The 21,782-nt window shown below is 48.5% G+C and overlaps 1 protein-coding gene across 2 annotated transcripts in view; it reads right to left on the bottom strand.

The window, feature by feature from the left end:
* Positions 1-21,782, bottom strand: part of ATG16L2 (autophagy related 16 like 2) — a 47,470-nt gene that overhangs the window by 13,968 nt on the left and 11,720 nt on the right. For both annotated transcript variants that reach the window (XM_069969465.1, XM_069969464.1), the window contains exons 2-17: positions 18,234-18,330; positions 17,591-17,681; positions 15,547-15,620; positions 14,384-14,626; positions 14,111-14,176; positions 12,970-13,068; positions 10,711-10,773; positions 7,196-7,298; positions 6,585-6,690; positions 6,315-6,385; positions 5,141-5,209; positions 4,783-4,903; positions 2,174-2,279; positions 1,283-1,432; positions 1,156-1,203; positions 834-935 (exon numbers count right to left, since the gene is read on the bottom strand). In XM_069969465.1, the coding sequence (XP_069825566.1) occupies positions 834-935; positions 1,156-1,203; positions 1,283-1,432; positions 2,174-2,279; positions 4,783-4,903; positions 5,141-5,209; positions 6,315-6,385; positions 6,585-6,690; positions 7,196-7,298; positions 10,711-10,773; positions 12,970-13,068; positions 14,111-14,176; positions 14,384-14,626; positions 15,547-15,620; positions 17,591-17,681; positions 18,234-18,330 (1,609 nt within the window). The remainder of the gene's footprint in view (positions 1-833; positions 936-1,155; positions 1,204-1,282; positions 1,433-2,173; positions 2,280-4,782; positions 4,904-5,140; positions 5,210-6,314; positions 6,386-6,584; positions 6,691-7,195; positions 7,299-10,710; positions 10,774-12,969; positions 13,069-14,110; positions 14,177-14,383; positions 14,627-15,546; positions 15,621-17,590; positions 17,682-18,233; positions 18,331-21,782) is intronic.

The raw sequence follows: 21,782 nt of genomic DNA, 5'->3' as shown, positions 1-21,782 counted from the left end.
GCTCTGGAGGATGAGACATGATGTAACAGCAGAATAGTGAGTGCAGCTCTGGAGGATGAGACATGATGTAACAGCAGAATAGTAAGTGCAGCTCTGGAGGATGAGACATGATGTAACAGCAGAATAGTGAGTGCAGCTCTGGAGGATGAGACATGATGTAGAAGCAGAATAGTGAGTGCAGCTCTGGAGGATAAGACAGGATGTAACAGCAGAATAGTGAGTGCAGCTCTGGAGGATGAGACATGATGTAACAGCAGAATAGTGAGTGCAGCTCTGGAGGATAAGACAGGATGTAACAGCAGAATAGTGAGTGCAGCTCTGGAGGATAAGACAGGATTTAACAGCAGAATAGTGAGTGCAGCTCTGGAGGATGAGACATGATGTAACAGCAGAATAGTGAGTGCAGCTCTAGAAGATGAGACATGATGTAACAGCAGAATAGTGAGTGCAGCTCTGGAGGATGAGACATGATGTAACAGCAGAATAGTGAGTGCAGCTCTGGAGGATGAGACATGATGTAACAGCAGAATAGTGAGTGCAGCTCTGGAGGATGAGACATGATGTAACAGCAGAATAGTGAGTGCAGCTCTGGAGGATAAGACAGGATGTAACAGCAGAATAGTGAGTGCAGCTCTGGAGGATGAGACAGGATGTAACATCAGAATAGTGAGTGCAGCTCTGGAGGATGAGACATGATGTAACAGCAGAATAGTGAGTGCAGCTCTGGAAGATGAGACATGATGTAACAGCAGAATATTGAGTGCAGCTCTGGAGGTGAGTATAGACAGGATGTGTGTCTATCATTATAAGTTATTACATCGGGTGCGGCTCACCTGTGCTCCCCGGGCAGGCTGTGCTCCAGGAGTCCGGTCCGTGTGTTCCATATGAAGATGGTCCCGTCAGAGGAGCCGGCCATACTGTAACTGGCATCCGGGCTACAGAGACAGAAAGATCAGAGCTGGGGCAGGTCTGGGAGAGGGGAGGGCCGAGCAACGGCCGTGGAAATAGCCGAGCAATGGCCGGGGGGAGGGCTATGATGGCCACCATGCTGCTCATCACCCAGCTTTCCTGGAGACAGATTTGCTGAGCAATACAGCAATGGGACGTGTGCTGTACGTGAATTAGACTGTAAGCTCTTGGGATCAGTGCAGTTACCTGAGGATGGCCTTGGTCCAGTCACAGCCACACTTAAACCCGTCGGCCCTGTGATAAGGAGAGACGTTACTATATGATTACAGGCAATACGGCTATAACATCACTATGACATCACAGGGGACGGTACCTGAACACTAGGTGCACGCTCATGGTGCGCAGGTCCAGCAGCCGCAGAGCGTCGTCCCGGGAGCAGCTGAGGAGCTGGGTCTGCTCCGGCTCCATGTACAGGGAGGTCACCTTCTCCTCCAGCGTCACCTCATGGGTGCAGTGCGGGGACCTGGGGGCCAGAGCGAGGAGTCAGCGTGGGAGTGACTGCCGTACAGCTTCATACCCCCCCCCCCCCCTGTACAGCTTCATACCCCCCCCCCCTGTACAGCTTCATACCCCCCCGTACAGCCTTGCAGCCCCCCCCCCGTACAGCCTCGCAGCCCCCCCCCCCCCGTACAGGCCTCGCAGCCCCCCCCGTACAGCCTCGCAGCCCCCCGTACAGCCTCGCATGCCCCCCTCCGTACAGCTTCGCAGCCCCCCCCCGTACAGCCTCGCAGCCCCCCCGTACAGCCTCGCAATGCCCCCTCCGTACAGCCTCGCAGCCCCCCCCCCGTACAGCCTCACATGCCCCCCCATACAGCCTCAACATGCCCCCCTCCGTACAGCCTCACAGCCCCCCCGTACAGCCTCACAGCCCCCCCGTACAGCCTCACAGCCCCCCGTACAGCCTCACAGCCCCCCCGTACAGCCTCACAGCCCCCCCGTACAGCCTCACAGCCCCCCCCGTACAGCCTCACAGCCCCCCATATAGCCCCACATTCCCCCATACAGCTTCCCATCTCTCCCCCCATATAGCCTCACATAATCCCCCGTACAGCTTCTCCCCCCCCCCCCCCAGTACAGCCTCACAGCCCCCTCCCCCCCATATAGCCTCACATCCCCAGTGTACATGCAATGCCTTGTGGGATCTCCCAGTGCACCCTGCTCCTGGTTGCTGCAGCTCTGGATGTGACTGGAGTATAACCATCACCTGCTGTCCCAGAATCGGATCTTCTTGTCGTGGTGACCGCTGATCATATAAGAGTCAGAGCAGACGACGTCGCTGCAGTACGAGGGCACCGGGATCTGCCGGACACCTGCAACACCAACCACACCGCAGGGTAAGCAAGATGGCCGACAAAGTCATGTGACCCACACTGCAAGGCCTGCAACCAATGTGAAATCACAGGACTATCCCTGTATATACTGTGTGCTTCTGGACTATAGGACTCTGCCTGTATATACTGTATATACCACGTGCTTCTGGATTATAGGACTATCCCTGTATATACTGTATATACCTTGTGCTTCTGGATTATAGGACTATCCCTGTATATACTGTATATACCACGTGCTTCTGGATTATAGGACTCTCCCTGTATATACTGTGTGCTTCTGGATTATAGGACTCTCCCTGTATATACTGTATATACCGTGTGCTTCTGGATTATAGGACTCTCCCTGTATATACCACGTGCTTCTGGATTATAGGACTCTCCCTGTATATACCATGTGCTTCTGGATAATAGGACTCTCCCTGTATATACTGTATATACCACGTGCTTCTGGATTATAGGACTCTCCCTGTATATACCGTATATACCGTGTGCTTCTGGATAATAGGACTCTCCCTGTATATACTGTATATACCACGTGCTTCTGGATTATAGGACTCTCCCTGTATATACCGTATATACCGTGTGCTTCTGGATAATAGGACTCTCCCTGTATATACCGTGTGCTTCTGGATTATAGGACTCTCCCTGTATATACTGTATATACCGCGTGCTTCTGGATTATAGGACTATCCCTGTATATACTGTATATACCACGTGCTTCTGGATTATAGGACTCTCCCTGTATATACCATGTGCTTCTGGATAATAGGACTCTCCCTGTATATACTGTATGCTTCTGGATTATAGGACTCTCCCTGTATATACTGTATATACCACGTGCTTCTGGATAATAGGACTCTCCCTGTATATACTGTATATACATATCCATATGGTTCTGGAGCACATCACTAGCTGTATATATGTATCCATGTGATTCTGGATTATAGGACTCTACATACATACATACATGGGTCTGGGTCACATGACTAGCTGTATACATGCAGCCATATGGGTCTGAGTCACATGACTAGCTGTATACATGCAGCCATATGGGTCTGGGTCACATGACTAGCTGTATACATGCAGCCATATGGGTCTGGGTCACATGACTAGCTGTATACATGCAGCCATATGGGTCTGGGTCACATGACTAGCTGTATACATGCAGCCATATGGGTCTGGGTCACATGACTAGCTGTATACATGCAGCCATATGGGTCTGGGTCACATGACTAGCTGTATACATGCAGCCATATGGGTCTGGGTCACATGACTAGCTGTATACATGCAGCCATATGGGTCTGGGTCACATGACTAGCTGTAGACGTCACATACACATTCCTGCTGATGGTAACACTGGACACAATGTGAGATGAGGGAACAGGATGTCCCCCCCCCCCCTGCAGTCCTAACATCTTACCATGTCCTCAGGGGGGCGCAGCTAAGGAGAGAGCAAAGTGAAGGTCATCTCCAGATCACACTACAGGGGGTGCTAGAGGGTCAGCACTACCCCCACATATCATATACAGGTCCCCTCCATCACCCAGCTGTCCCAGAGCCCTGACAGGTAACTATACCCCCCTCCATATCATATACAGGTATTCCCCATCACCTAGCTGTCCCAGAGCCCTGACAGGTAACTACCCCCCTCCATATCATATACAGGTTTCCTCCATCACCCAGCTGTCCCAGAGCCCTGACAGGTAACTATACCCCCCTCCATCACCCAGCTGTCCAAGAACCCTGACAGGTAACTATACCCCCCTCCATATCATATACAGGTATTCCCCATCACCTAGCTGTCCCAGAGCCCTGACAGGTAACTATACCCCCCCTCCATATCATATACAGGTCCCCTCCATCACCCAACTGTCCCAGAGCCCTGACAGGTAACTATACCCCTCCATATCATATACAGGTTCCCTCCATCACCCAGCTGTCCCAGAGCCCTGACAGGTAACTACCCCCCTCCATATCATACAGGTCCCCTCCATCACCCAGCTGTCCCAGAGCCCTGACAGGTAACTACCCCCCTCCATATCATACAGGTCCCCTCCATCACCCAGCTGTCCCAGAGCCCTGATAGGTAACTATACCCCCCTCCATATCATATACAGGTATTCCCCATCACCTAGCTGTCCCAGAGCCCTGACAGGTAACTATACCTCCTCCATATCATATACAGGTCTCCTCCATCACCCAGCTGTCCCAGAGCCCTGACAGGTAACTATACCCCCTCCATATCATATACAGGTCTCCTCCATCACCCAGCTGTCCCAGAGCCCTGACAGGTAACTATACCCCTACCCCATATCATATACAGGTATTCCCCATCACCCAGCTGTCCCAGAGCCCTGACAGGTAAGTACACCCCCTCCATATCATATAGAGGTCCCCTCCACCACCCAGCTGTCCCAGAGCCCTGACAGGTAACTACCCCCTCCATATCAGGTGTATATTCTACAGGGGGGCGTTCACCTACAGGAGGCTTTGTGCAGATCCCACTCCCGCACCGTCCTGTCCATGCTGCAGGTCACCGCCCGGTACGTGGACATCTTGAACCTGGCGGCTGTCACCTTCCCTGTGTGACCGGTCAGCTTCTCCTGGAGAGGAAGACAAGGAAGCGGGGTCACTATGTTATAGAGGAAGGGTGATAGAGCTAATACTACTCCATCTGCTGACAGCAAGCAGAGCTCTTACACTGACAGGCAGCAGGAGTGTGAACACTGACCAGTATCGTAGGGTGTGAGGCGATGGGGGGCCCCTGCAGACCCCCGGCCTGGTTATAATACACATCACCATTATATATCACCGCTAACACTCTGCACAGTGAGACCTACGCTGGATTTACTGTCCAGTCTCCACAGATGAGCCGATCCATCGAACGAGGCCGCCAAGAGCTGCGCTCCCTGGAAAACACAGAAAGGCTCATCATATACCGAGCACATGGTCCTCTGCTGCCACCTGCTGGAGAAAAGTGGGTACTACAGGAGAAAAAGGAAGCGCTCCCCTACTACTAACAGGGTGTTTGCTGACCTCTAACAGGACCATCCCAGAATCCTTAGCGTGACCTCCTGAGGGCAGCGTGGGCAGCTTTACCATTCTACAGCAGCCGCCTGACATTGAGCATTGGAGAACGGACGTCCTAGGAGCCCTCCCACTGTCAGGTGATGGTAGGGCTGGAGGTCTTATTTACCTACAAGACCAGACCCAGTAAGTGGAGGGGGGGGGGGTATAATACTTGTGTATTCCAGGCCCGAAATAGCTGATAACAGAAAACAACAGAGGAAGCCGCTCCCTGACCCTGACTGGCTGATAACAGAGTAGAGGAGGCTGCTCCCTGGCCCTGAGTGGCTGATAACAGAGGACAATACATGAAGCCGCTCCCTGACCCTGAGTGGCTGATAACAGAGAGTAGAGGAGGCCACTCCCTGACCCCGAGTGGCTGATAACAGAGAGTAGAGGAGGCCGCTACCTGACCCTGAGTGGCTGATAACAGAGAGTAGAGGAGGCCGCTACCTGGCTCTGAGTGGCTGATAACAGAGGACAATACATGAAGCCGCTTCTTGACCCTGACTGGCTGATAACAGAGAGTAGAGGAGGCCACTACCTGACCAGAGTGGCTGATAACAGAGAGTAGAGGAGGCCGCTACCTGGCTCTGAGTGGCTGATAACAGAGGACAATACATGAAGCCACTCCCTGACCCTGAGTGGCTGATAACAGAGAGTAGAGGAGGCCGTTACCTGACCCTGAGTGGCTGATAACAGAGAGTAGAGGAGGCTGCTACCTGGCCCTGAGTGGCTGATAACAGAGAGTAGAGGGGGCCACTCCCTGACCCCGAGTGGCTGATAACAGAGAGTAGAGGAGGCCACTCCCTGACCCCGAGTGGCTGATAACAGAGAGTAGAGGAGGCCGCTCCCTGACCCAGAGTGGCTGATAACAGAGGACAACAGACTCCTCTAAGCTGCACATACACATAAGAGGTCCGGCTCGCGGCCGTACATGATACATACCGAGGGGTCGAAGTCGATGCTAGTGATGCCGCCATTGCTTCCCTGTAGCACCTGCTGGCCCTGGAGCTGCCCTGTAGAGACATACACATAGGTGACATGCTTGGCCGCAGAGCTCACGCTCTCAGTGTTGACACAATAAACAGGAACCGAACAGGCAGTTATTTAAAGGAAAACCCCGCTGACATTCCCCCCGCATAGTAACAGACGCCACAGAACCGGTTCCCCTGCATCCCGCACCCTGCAGCCGCAGCTCAGATTACAGCCCCTCACCTCCGAGAACACCCCAGATCTTCACCACCCGGTCCGCTCCGCCCGTGGCCACCGTCCTGGATGTAGGGCTAAACTTCACTGCATGCACCTCAGAGTCATGGACCTCCTGAAAGAGTCAAGTCACATGACCATATCCAGTGCAGACAATGCTCTGTGAGCTCCAGACCGATACACTGTACATAGCTAGTCCTGCTCTCAGCTGTATCCAGTGTAGACAATGCTCTGTGAGCTCTACTGCCTGATACATTGTACATAGCTAGTCCTGCTCTCAGCTGTATCCAGTGTAGACAATGCTCTGTGAGCTCTACTGCCTGATACATTGTACATAGCTAGTCCTGCTCTCAGCTGTATCCAGTGTAGACAATGCTCTGTGAGCTCCAGACTGATAAATTGTACATAGCTAGTCCTGCTCTCAGCTATATCCAGTGTAGACAATGCTCTGTGAGCTCTACTGCCTGATACATTGTACATAGCTAGTCCTGCTCTCAGCTGTATCCAGTGTAGACAATGCTCTGTGAGCTCCAGACTGATACATTGTACATAGCTAGTCCTGCTGTATCCAGTGTAGACAATGCTCTGTGAGCTGTATGTGCAGCGGGTGGGCTCCTCACCTTGCTGTAGAGCGCTCTCCTGGGTGGGCAGCAGATGACACACACACTGGGGTGATGGTACCAGTCATCATCCATGCTGCAATCATCCTGCGGCCTCCGAAAACTAAGGGAAGAGATAAAGAAGGAATAATCTTACACTGCGGATTAATCAATCCCTCCCCGAGTAATAGAGGGGGTCCCCCTGATACTGATCCTTCACATCATACATCACACCCCATAATGACCCCCACATCATAAATCAGACGGTATCGTCCTAAAGAGCACATCATATCCTACACACCATATTACTGCACCATATCCTACACCATGCATATTACGGCACATAATACTACACCATATCCTTTACATCATATCCTACACAGCATATACTGCACCATATCCTACACCCCATATACTACACATCATATCATACACCATATACAACACATCATATCCTACACATCATATAACTACATCATATCATACACCATATACTACATCATATCCTCAACACCAAATAATAATAATAATATTTATTTGTATAGCACCAACAGATTCCGCAGCGCTTTTTTTTTTATACACAATAAAGAGGTTACAACTACATCAAATCATACACCATATACTACACCATATCATACAGCATATACTACACATAACATATACATATATGCTACATCATACCATATACTACACATCATACCATATGCTACACTACACACCATACCCTACACTACACACCATATACTACACATATCATACACCATGTCCTACATCATATCCTACACATTATATAAGTACATCATACACCATATACTACATCATATTCTACACACCATATACTACACTATATTACATCACAATATACTACACCATACCCTACACATCATATCCTACACCATATCCTAAACACCATATACTACACCATAAACTACACATCATATCATACACAATATCCTACACACCATATAACTACATCATATCCTACACCATATCCTACATCATCTCCTACACCATAAACTACACACCATATCCTACACATCATATCATACACAATATTCTACTCACCATATAACTACATCATATCATACACCATATCCTACACCAAATTACAGCACATTATACTACACACCATATCCTACACATCATACATATACTACACATCACATATACATATATACTACATCATACAATATACTACACATCACATATACATATATTTTAAATCATACCATATACTACACTACACATCATAAATCAGACGGTATTGTCCTGAAGAGCACATCATATACTACACACCATATCATACACCCAATATTTCGGCACCATATCCTAAACCATGCATATTACGGCACATTATACTACACCATATCCTTTACCATATCTTACACACCATATACTACAAATCATATACTACACCATATCCTACACACCATATCATACACCATATACAACACATCATATCCTACACATCATATCCTACACATCATATCCTACACATCATATCCTACACATCATATCCTACACATCATATCCTACACATCATATCCTACACATCATATCCTACACATCATATCCTACACATCATATCCTACACATCATATCCTACACATCATATCCTACACATCATATCCTACACATCATATCCTACACATCATATCCTACACATCATATCCTACACCATACACAACACATCATATCCTACACATCATATAACTACATCATATCACCACTACATCATATCCTCAACATCAAATAATAATAATAATATTTATTTGTATAGCGACAACAGATTTCGCAGCGCTTTTTTTTTATACACAGTAAAGAGGTTACAACTACATCAAATCATACACCATATACTACATTATATCATACAGCATATACTACACATCACATATACATATATGCTACATCATACCATATACTACACATCATACCATATGCTACACTACACACCATACCCTACACTACACACCATATACTACACATATCATACACCATGTCCTACATCATATCCTACACACCATATACTACACTATATTACACCACAATATACTACACCATACCCTACACATCATATCCTACACCACATCCTAAACACCATATCCTACTCACCATATAACTATATCATATCATACACCATATCCTACACCAAATTACAGCACATTATACTACACACCATATCCTACACCATATACTACACCATATCCTACACACCATATACTACACATCATACCATATCATACATATACTACACATCACATATACATATATACTACATCATACCATATCCTACACATCACATATACATATATTTTACATCATACCATATACTACACTACACCATATACTACACATCATAAATCAGATGGTATCGTCCTGAAGAGCACATCATATACTACACACCATATCATACACCCAATATTTCGGCACCATATCCTAAACCATGCATATTACGGCACATTATACTACACCATATCCTTTACCATATCTTACACACCATATACTACAAATCATATACTACACCATATCCTACACACCATATACTACACATCATATCATACACCATATCTTACACACCATATACTACAAATCATAAACTACTAATCATATACACCATATCCTACACACCATATACTACAAATCATAAACTACTAATCATATACTACACCATATCCTACACACCATATTCTACATCATATTCTACACATCATATCACTACATCATATCATACACAATATACAACACATCATGTCCTACACACCATATAACTACATCATATCATACACCATATACTAGAAATCATATACTTAACCATATCCTACACACCATATACTACACCATATCCTACACATCATATCACTACATCATATCATACACCATATACTCCATCATATCCTACACACCATATACTACACATCATATCCTACACTATATACTACATCATATTCTACACACCACATACTATATCATATCCTACACACCATATACTACATCATATCCTACACACCATATAATATTTATTTGTATAGCGGCAACAGATTCCGCAGCGCTTTTTTATACACAGTAAAGAGGTTACAACTACATCATATCATACACCATATACATATACATACATATATACACTACATCACATATACTACATCATACCATATACTACACTACACCATATACTTTAATCATATCCTACACCATATACTACATCATATCAAAATCCATATACTACATCATATCCTACACATCATATACTACACCGTATTACTGCACCATATACTACACCATATCAAACACTATATACTAAATCATATCTTACTCATTATATCCTACACACCATATACTACATCATATAAATATACACCATATACTACATCATATCCTACATTATATAACTATACACCATATACTACACATCACATATACACTACATCATACCATATACTACACATCATATCCTACACACCATATACTACACCATATAACTATACACCATATACTATATCATATCACTATACACCATATACTACACCCGCCATACTCACTCAAACAGACTCCGCAGGGCTCCCATAACTTTAGATGAACCTAAAGAAATCATTGACTGAGACCTGGAAGAGAGAAGAAATCCTGAACACAGTATATAGCAGTATACAGAGAAGAGGGTGGTATTATAGTAGTTATAGGAAAAATGAAAAACCAGAGGAGCTGCACTCACTCTTGTACACCCTCGTGGACCTATTTATTGTAGTGCAAAAATACACATATACAGTGTATATGTGTATACTGCATGTGTTATGTGTGTATACTGGATGAATGTTATGGGTATACTGGATGTTATGTCATGTATACTGGATGTATATGTGCATGTGTATACTGTTATGTTATGTGCATGTGTATACTGTTATGTTATGTGCATGTGTATACTGTTATGTCTATACTATATGTTATGTGTGTATACTATATGTTCTATGTGTATACTGGTTGTATGTTATGTTATGTGTATACTATATGTTATGTTATGTGCATACTATATGTTATGAGTATACTATATGTTGTGTGTGTATACTGGATGTATGTTATGTTATGTGCATACTATATGTTATGTGTATCCTGGTTGTATGTTATGTGTATACTGGTTGTATGTTATGTTATGTGCATACTATATGTTATGTGTATACTGGATGTATGTTATGTGTATACTATATGTTATGTTATGTGCATACTATATGTTATGAGTATACTATATGTTGTGTGTGTATACTGGATGTATGTTATGTTATGTGTATACTATATGTTATGTTATGTGCATACTATATGTTATGAGTATACTATATGTTGTGTGTGTATACTGGATGTATGTTATGTTGTGTACATACTATATGTTCTATGTGTATACTGGTTGTATGTTATGTTGTGTGCATACTATATGTTACATGTGTATACTGGATGTATGTTATGTACATACTATATGTTATGTGTATACTGGTTGTATGTTATGTTATGTGTATACTATATGTTATGTGTATCCTGGTTGTATGTTATGTGCATACTATATGTTATATTGTGTGCATACTATATATGTTATGTGCATACTATATGTTATGTTATGTGCATACTATATGTTATGTTATGTGTATCCTGGTTGTATGTTATGTGCATACTATATGTTATTTTGTGTGCATACTATATGTTATGTTATGTGTATACTATATGTTATATTGTGTGCATACTATATGTTATGTTATGTGTATACTATATGTTATATTGTGTGCATACTATATGTTATGTTATGTGTATACTATATGTTATATTGTGTGCATACTATATGTTATGTTATGTGTATACTATATGTTATATTGTGTGCATACTATATGTTATGTTATAGTATGCACACAATATAACATATAGTATACACATAACATAACATATAGTATGCACATAACATATAGTATGCACACAATATAACATATAGTATACACATAACATAACATATAGTATGCACATAACATATAGTATGCACACAATATAACATATAGTATACACATAACATAACATAGTATGCACACAATATAACATATAGTATACACATAACATAACATAGTATGCACACAATATAACATATAGTATACACATAATATAACATATAGTATGCACACAATATAACATAGTATGCACACAATATAACATAGTATACACATATGTTATGTTATGTGTATACTATATGTTATATTGTGTGCATACTATATGTTATGTTATGTGTATACTATATGTTATGTTATGTGTATACTATATGTTATATTGTGTGCATACTATATGTTATGTTATGTGTATACTATATGTTATGTTGTGTGCATACTATATGTTATGTTATGTGTATACTATATGTTATGTTATGTGTATACTATATGTTATGTGTATACTATATGTTATGTTGTGTGCATACTATATGTTATGTGTGTATTTTGATTGGACGTTTGTAGTGATCTCCTGCAGGCTGATAGGATGGTGTCCTGTGTCAGAGAGCAGGGAGGAAGGGCCCAGAGAGTTGGGGAGGAGCCCTGGAGCGCACCATTATATGTATGCCTTACCCCCCACCCCTTGCTCCTGCCAGCTCCTCAGTATGCTCACAGTAATCATATATGGAAAGTTGGTGCAGATATCCAGTGTATATGAGCTGTATATACTTAGCTGTATGCTAGAGTTCAGGGCCCACCGTGAGATTCCCCGGCCCCCCGGTGGGCCAGTCCGGGCCCAGGGGGCAGTATTATATATATTATAGTAGTTATAACCACGGATTGCCTCACCTGCTCTTCCTGGAGATAGTTTTCTCTATTTCCGGGCTGCCAGACATCTCCAGGCTGCTGGAGTCACACAGGTCCGTGTGGAGTCTGTGACGGATGTCCCTAAAACAGGAAACAACCTACAGGTAATCCTCTGGGTGATATCCCCAAACCCAGGCTGTGATGTCATAGCTGTGATGTCATAGCTGTGACAGGTGACCAAACATTGCACACACTCAGAAAGATCCCACTGTGTGATCAGTGAATAGATGGTGGTCGGGAGGTGGTCGCCCATCACCGGGGTTACACATGGACCTGGTAGGAGAGGTTTTCAGACTGTCCCTTGTGTGATTCCTCCCCCAGGCAGCAGAGGGCGGTATACTGCAACATCACTGCAGGCCTCAGGGGTAAGACTGTACATTCTCAGGATTATAGCTCCACCCCCTCAACCACAGAAACCCGCCTTCTTAAAGGTGAGGGGTGTATTCAACAATCAGCAGCTGGCTCCACCCCCAAAGGATCAGCTCCTCCCCCTGCACATATATACAGGTCACTGCTCTCCGTATAACAGGGAATAAAGGAGCCAGGATATATAGGACAGATGGAAACCTCTGCCGGACAGACAAGAGCGGGGGGCACACCATGTCCTTACAGCGTGACCGATACAGGCGGGAGGGCGGGGGGCCAGAACACTGACAGCAGGATCTGCGGGGGATCAGCGCACTCTATTCTACAAGGAAAAGCACCAGAGAAACGTCAGTCCGTGCAGCGATCAACAAGATGCATCTCTGGTAAGGCAGGTATGTACTCCAGTCACCTCCAGAGCTGCACTCACTATTCTGCTGTTACATCCTGTCTCATCCCCCAGAGCTGCACTCACTATTCTGCTGTTACATCATGTCTCATCCCCAGAGCTGCACTCACTATTCTGCTGTTACATCATGTGTCATCCTCCAGAGCTGCACTCACTATTCTGTTGTTACATCATGTCTCATCCTCCAGAGCTGCACTCACTATTCTGCTGTTACATCATGTCTCATCCTCCAGAGCTGCACTCACTATTCTGCTGTTACATCCTGTCATCCTCCAGAGCTGCGCTCACTATTCTGCTGTTACATTATGTCTCATCCTCCAGAGCTGCGCTCACTATTCTGCTGTTACTCACCCTTCGGCACTGACCGTCTTCCGTAAGGCTTTTCCTAACAGGCGTCTCCACATTTCTTCCTTCCTCCTGTATAAACAGATCCGGTGTTATATGGTAACACTATGTGAATATAGCGATTGCTGAGGATCGCTCACGAGGAGCTGACACTGCAGCTGTCACCTGCCCCCCCGACCTGGCAGCGTCCCTGACCCTGAGTAGCAGTATCAACTATGCGGTATTATATTATATAATCACAATACCCCCCCCCCCCCCTACTCGGGTCACATGACTGGCCTCTCATTGACGTTGTTCTGATGCTCCGCCTCCAGGGCCTTCTTCTTGGTCATAGTTCCGATGAGTTCTCGCTCCTGCTCCTCAGCCTCATGCAGCCTCTCCTCCAGCAGGAGGCGCTGTGCCAGCAGCTGGTCATAGTCTCTCTTCAGGTCGGCATTGGAGGAGTCCAGGCGGGCAGTCTCATCCTGCAGGCACTGACACTGGCGTCCGTGATCGTCCACTTGGGTGGAGAGGAAGGAGATGCTGACGGAGAGAAAGGTCAGAATTAGTTATTACATCCTCCTACCACTAGGTGGTGCTGCTACAACTCCCATCATCCCTGGAGAGTAGAAGCTAAAGCTTACGTATAATCAGCTGGAGGTTCCTCACCCCTGGTATAGGGGATAAGGGGGCCGAGCAGTAGCCCGAGCCCCTGACGGGATGTGCGGTGGTCTTCAGGCTACACAGAGATCCCACCATCTCCTGCATTACTATGGTTTCCAGGATAAGAAAAAACACAGTGCCACCCTCGTCCTCAGGTTGTGTGTGGTATTACAATTCAGCTCCATTTATTTAATGAGGCTGAGCTGCAATACCGCCCCCAACCTGAGGACAGGAGTGGCGCTGTTTCACACCTAGAGCCGCAATGCCACCCCCAACCTGAGGACAGGAGCGGCGCTGTTTCACACCTAGAGCTGCAATACCGCCCCCAACCTGAGGACAGGAGCGGCGCTGTTTCACACCTAGAGCTGCAATACCGCCCCCAACCTGAGGACAGGAGTGGCGCTGTTTCACACCTAGAGCTGCAATGCCACCCCCAACCTGAGGACAGGAGCGGCGCTGTTTCACACCTAGAGCTGCAATACCGCCCCCAACCTGAGGACAGGAGCGGCGCTGTTTCACACCTAGAGCTGCAATACCGCCCCCAACCTGAGGACAGGAGCGGCGCTGTTTCACACCTAGAGCTGCAATGCCACCCCCAACCTGAGGACAGGAGTGGCGCTGTTTCACACCCACAGCTGCATTCTACCAGCTGTTTATTTATATTGTTACATTGTTTGGTTTAAATTCTTTTTAAAACAGCGGTTTCCATGGCAACCAGGAGATACAATGTAACCTCAGCTTCCTGCCTGGAGAGAGCAGACAAGGGGTGAGGGCCCCGGGGGCCACAGTGACTGTCCCACCTGCACTTCTGCCTCTTCAGCTCCTCGTCCCGCTCCTGCACCTTCTTCTTCAGCTCGCAGGCCTGAAACGCCAACTGCAAGTACAAGAAACAAGCGATGGAGGACGGAGCTCGACCGACGGGGCCCCAGGGGCCACAGATATAACAGGGTATCACAATGTAAATCTACAGGAAGATGAGGGAAAGGTGGGGGGGGGGGGTCACCCCCCAATAATCACAGCGGCCCCCCTCCCAGTCACAGCACCCCCCTCCCAGTCACAGCGCCCCCCTCCCAGTCACAGCGCCCCCCTCCCAGTCACAGCGCCCCCCTCCCAGTCACAGCGCCCCCCTCCCAGTCACAGCGCCCCCCTCCCATAGTCACAGCGCCCCCCTCCATAGTCACAGCGCTCCCCCCCCCAGTCACAGCGCTCCCCCCCCCAGTCACAGCGCTCCCCTCCCAGTCACAGCGCTCCCCTCCCAGTCACAGCACCCCCCTCCCATAGTCACAGCGCTCCCCTCCCAGTCACAGCGCCCCCCTCCCATAGTCACAGCGCTCCCCCCCCCCAGTCACAGCGCTCCCCCCCCAGTCACAGCGCTCCCCTCCCAGTCACAGCGCCCCCCTCCCAGTCACAGCACCCCCCTCCCATAGTCACAGCGCTCCCCTCCCAGTCACAGCACCCCCCTCCCATAGTCACAGCGCCCCCCTCCCATAGTCACAGCGCTCCCCTCCCAGTCACAGCACCCCCCTCCCAGTCACAGCGCTCCCCCTCCCATAGTCACAGCGCTCCCCCTCCCAGTCACAGCGCCCCCCTCCCAGTCACAGCGCTCCCCCTCCCAGTCACAGCGCTCCCCCTCCCAGTCACAGCGCCCCCCCTCCCAGTCACAGCGCCCCCCTCCCATAGTCACAGCGCTCCCCCCCATAGTCACAGCGCCCCCCTCCCAGTCACAGCGCCCCCCTCCCAGTCACAGCACCCCCCTCCCAGTCACAGCGCCCCCCTCCCATAGTCACAGCGCTCCCCCCTATAGTCACAGCGCTCCCCCCATAATCACAGCGCTCCCCCCATAATCACAGCGCTCCCCCCATAATCACAGCGTCCCCCTCCCATAATCACAGCGCTCCCCTCCCAGTCACAGCACCCCCCTCCCAGTCACAGCACCCCCCTCCCATAGTCACAGCACCCCCCTCCCATAGTCACAGCGCTCCCCCTCCCAGTCACAGCGCCCCCCTCCCAGTCACAGCGCTCCCCCTCCCAGTCACAGCGCCCCCCTCCCATAGTCACAGCGCTCCCCCCCATAGTCACAGCGCTCCCCCTCCCAGTCACAGCGCCCCCCTCCCAGTCACAGCGCTCCCCCTCCCAGTCACAGCGCCCCCCTCCCAGTCACAGCGCCCCCCTCCCAGTCACAGCGCTCCCCCTCCCAGTCACAGCGCCCCCCTCCCATAGTCACAGCGCTCCCCCCCATAGTCACAGCGCTCCCCCTCCCAGTCACAGCGCCCCCCTCCCAGTCACAGCGCTCCCCCTCCCAGTCACAGCGCCCCCCTCCCAGTCACAGCGCCCCCCCTCCCAGTCACAGCGCCCCCCTCCCATAGTCACAGCGCCCCCCTCCCATAGTCACAGCGCTCCCCCCTATAGTCACAGCGCTCCCCCCATAATCACAGCGCTCCCCCCATAATCACAGCGCCCCCCTCCCATAATCACAGCGCCCCCCTCCCATAATCACAGCACCCCCCCAGTCACAGCGCTCCCCCTCCCATAATCACAGCACTCCCCCTCCCATAATCACAGCGCCCCCCTCCCATAATCACAGCTCCCCCCCCATAGTCACAGCGCTCCCCCCCATAATCACAGCACCCCCCCATAGTCAGAGCGCTCCCCCTCCCATAGTCACAGCGCTCCCCCTTCCATAGTCACAGCGCTCCCCCTCCCATAATCACAGCGCGCCCCCCTCCCATAATCACAGCGCCCCCCTCCCCCCCCATAGTCACAGCACACACACACCCGCCCCCCATAGTCACAGCGCCCCCCTCCCAGTCACACCCGCCCCCCATAGTCACAGCGCAGCATTACCTCCCCATTGTAGATGTGGAGCTCTGCGATTTCCTGCTGTAGTGCGGGGGGATCTGCCAACACGGCCACCGGCGGCCCCTCCGAGAGGATCCTGCGATACAGAGAAGGGGACAACACAGGGAGACGCCATGGTGACTAGAGCGCAGGACGGGCTTAGATACATGTGTTACATGACTGCTGGATAAGACACATATGGCTTCTATAAGCAGCGCCCCCCTGTCCTCAGGCGGTGTTTGGTATTACAGCTCAGTTCCATTGAAGTGAATGGAGCTAGCTAGTAATTCCACACACATCCTGAGGACGGGGGGGGGGGGGTTCTCTTTTTCTCATTCTGGAGAATCCCTTTAAGGATTTGTTCAGGCTGTAGATATTGGTAGATTGACGGCGGTCGCCATGGCAACCAGCGATGTATGGACGGCCAAAACCAAGGCCTCATTCCTTCACCAATAACCACTGCCGTAACCCTAGTGACACTGCAGATGGTATCACACAATGGGATTAGATACAGCAGATGGTATCACACATGATAGGATTAGATACAGCATCTGAACAGAGTATGACAACTGCTTAGATACACAGACTTAGCAGCAGCCCATTCATACAGCAGAGGCTTAGATACAGCAGACGTGTGATACACTCCCACCTAGCAGCATGGTGGACCCCCGGTGACACGATCGGATCAGTCTGGATTTTATCTGTCAGATCTTTTAGAAACACCGACTTTTCCAGAAGTTTATTATCTGAAAGTAAAAAAAAATGGTAATCAGAGACAGCCGGAGACCTGGAGAGACAGCTGGAGGACTGGAGAGACAGCCGGAGAGACAGCTGGAGGACTGGAGAGACAGCCGGAGAACTGGAGAGACAGCCGGAGAACTGGAGAGACAGCCGGAGAACTGGAGAGACAGCTGGAGAGACAGCAGAAGAAATGGAGAGACAGCCGGAGAACTGGAGAGACAGTCGGAGAGACAGCCGGAGAACTGGAGAGACAGCCGGAGAACTGGAGAGACAGCCGGAGAGACAGCAGAAGAACTGGAGAGACAGCAGAAGAACTGGAGAGACAGCCGGAGAACTGGAGAGAAAGCCGGAGAGACAGCAGAAGAACTGGAGAGACAGCCGGAGAGACTTCTGACCCAGAGAGACAGTTAGAGAACCAGAGACCCCAGAGAGACAGCTGGACAACCAAAAAGACCCTAGAGAGAAAGCCAGAGAACCAGAGAGACAGCCAGAGAACTGGAGAGACAGCCGGAGAACCAAAGAGACCCTAGAGAGACAGCTGGAGAACTGGAGAGACCCCAGACCCAGAGAGACCCCGGACTCAGAGGGACAGCCAGAGAACCAAGGGGACCCTAGAGAGACCACAGAAACAACCAGAGAGACCCCAAAACCAGAAAGAGAGATCCAGAGAACCAGTCGGAGAACCAGAGAGAGAGCCGGACAACCAGCAACACAGTCGGAGGAGGAGGAGACCCCAGAATCAGAGCCCTCAGGGGTCTATAAATGATAATGACACATAATAGTGATATAATCCACCGCAATCACAACCTTTACCCCAGATTACAGAGGTCATCACCCCGGCCCCCCGCACTGCCCCCACCCCGGACCATCATCAGCTGCCAAATCTGAGTCTGGAGCAGAAGTTCATGGCTGGAGCCGAATCTCAGCAAACCAGCAGCGGGAGGAGAGGGTCAGCAGGGGGCGCTGTAATAGTGGTATATATATACACTCACCGGCCACTTTATTAGGTACCCCTGTCCAACTGCACGTTACCACTTAATTTCTAATCAGCCAATCACATGGCGGCAACTCAGTGCATTTAGGCATGTAGACATGGTCAAGACAATCTCCTGCAGTTCAAACCGAGCATCAGTATGGGGAAGAAAGGTGATGTGAGGCCTTTGAACGTGGCATGGTTGTTGGTGCCAGAAGGGCTGGTCTGAGTATTTCAGAAACTGCTGATCTACTGGGATTTTCACGCACAACCATCTCTAGGGTTTACAGAGAATGGTCCGAAAAAGAAAAACCATCCAGTGAGCGGCCGTTCTGTGGGCGGAAATGCCTTGTTGATGCCAGAGGTCAGAGGAGAATGGGCAGACTGGTTCCAGCTGATAGAAAGGCAACAGTGACTCAAATAGCCAACCGTTACACCCAAGGTAGGCAGAAGAGCATCTCTGAACGCACAGTACACAGTATGGGCTACAGCAGCAGAAGACCACACCGGGGGCCACTCCGCTCAGCTAAGAACAGGAAACTGAGGCTACAATTTGCACAAGCTCATCGAAATTGGACAGTAGAAGATTGGAAAAACGTTGCCTGGTCTGACGAGTCTCGATTTCTGCTGCGACATTCGGATGGTAGGGTCAGAATTTGGCGTCAACAACATGAAAGCATGGATCCATCCTGCCTTGTATCAACGGTTCAGGCTGGTGGTGGTGGTGTCATGTGTGGGGAATATTTTCTTGGCACTCTTTGGGCCCCTTGGTACCAATTGAGCATGGTTGCAACGCCACAGCCTACCTGAGTATTGTTGGTGACCATGTCCATCCCTTTATGACCACAATGGACCCAACATCTGATGGCTACTTTCAGCAGGATAATGCGCCATGTCATAAAGCTAGAATCATCTCAGACTGGTTTCTTGAACATGACAATGAGGTCACTGTACTCCAATGGCCTCCACAGTCACCAGATCTCAATCCAATAGAGCATCTTTGGGATGTGGTGGAACGGGAGATTGGCATCATGGATGTGCAGCCGACAAATCTGCGGCAACTGTGTGATGTCATCATGTCACTATGGACCAAAATCTCTGAGGAAGCTTCCAGCACCTTGTTGTATCTATGCCACCAAGAATTGAGGCAGTTCTGAAGACAAAAGGGGGTCCAACCCGTTACTAGCATGGTGTACCTAATAAAGTGGCCGCTGAGTGTATATAGTGACCTCTCACCATCAGGAGCGCTGTAATAGTGGGGGCATGTATATATACAGGGGGCTGTAATAGTGGGGGCATGTATATATACAGGGGGCTGTAATAGTGGGGGCATGTATATATACAGGGGGCGCTGTAATAGTGGGGGCATGTATATATACAGGGGGCTGTAATAGTGGGGGCATGTATATATACAGGGGGGGCTGTAATAGTGGGGCCATGTATATATACAGGGGGCTGTAATAGTGGGGGCATGTATATATACAGGGGGCGCTGTAATAGTGGGGGCATGTATATATACAGGGGGCTGTAATAGTGGGGGCATGTATATATACAGGGGGCTGTAATAGTGGGGGCCATGTATATATACAGGGGGGGCTGTAATAGTGGGGCCATGTATATATACAGGGGGCTGTAATAGTGGGGGCATGTATATATACAGGGGGCTGTAATAGTGGGGGCATGTATATATACAGGGGGGGGCTGTAATAGTGGGGGCATGTATATATACAGGGGGCGCTGTAATAGTGGGGGCATGTATATATACAGGGGGGGCTGTAATAGTGGGGGCATGTATTATATACAGGGGGCTGTAATAGTGGGGGAATGTATATATACAGGGGGCTGTAATAGTGGGGGCATGTATATATACAGGGGGCTGTAATAGTGGGGGCATGTATATATACAGGGGGCTGTAATAGTGGGGGCATGTATATATATATACAGGGGGCTGTAATAGTGGGGCCATGTATATATACAGGGGGGGCTGTAATAGTGGGGGCATGTATATATACAGGGGGCTGTAATAGTGGGGGCATGTATATATATACAGGGAGCGCTGTAATAGTGGGGCCATGTATATATACAGGGGGCTGTAATAGTGGGGGCATGTATATATACAGGGGGCTGTAATAGTGGGGGCATGTATATATACAGGGGGGCTGTAATAGTGGGGCCATGTATATATACAGGGCGCTGTAATAGTGGGGGCATGTATATATACAGGGGGCGCTGTAATAGTGGGGCATGTATATATACAGGGGGGGTTGTAATAGTGGGGGCATGTATATATATATATATACAGGGGGCTGTAATAGTGGGGCCATGTATATATACAGGGGGGGCTGTAATAGTGGGGGCATGTATATATACAGGGGGCGCTGTAATAGTGGGGGCATGTATATATACAGGGGGGCTGTAATAGTGGGGGCCATGTACATATACAGGGGGCTGTAATAGTGGGGGCCATGTATATATACAGGGGGC

This window comes from Dendropsophus ebraccatus, chromosome 5 (assembly GCF_027789765.1).
Source record: "Dendropsophus ebraccatus isolate aDenEbr1 chromosome 5, aDenEbr1.pat, whole genome shotgun sequence".
In the NCBI taxonomy this organism is placed as follows: domain Eukaryota; kingdom Metazoa; phylum Chordata; class Amphibia; order Anura; family Hylidae; genus Dendropsophus; species Dendropsophus ebraccatus.
Note: the sequence above shows the minus strand (reverse complement) of the source record. Positions and strands in the feature narration are given on the sequence as shown.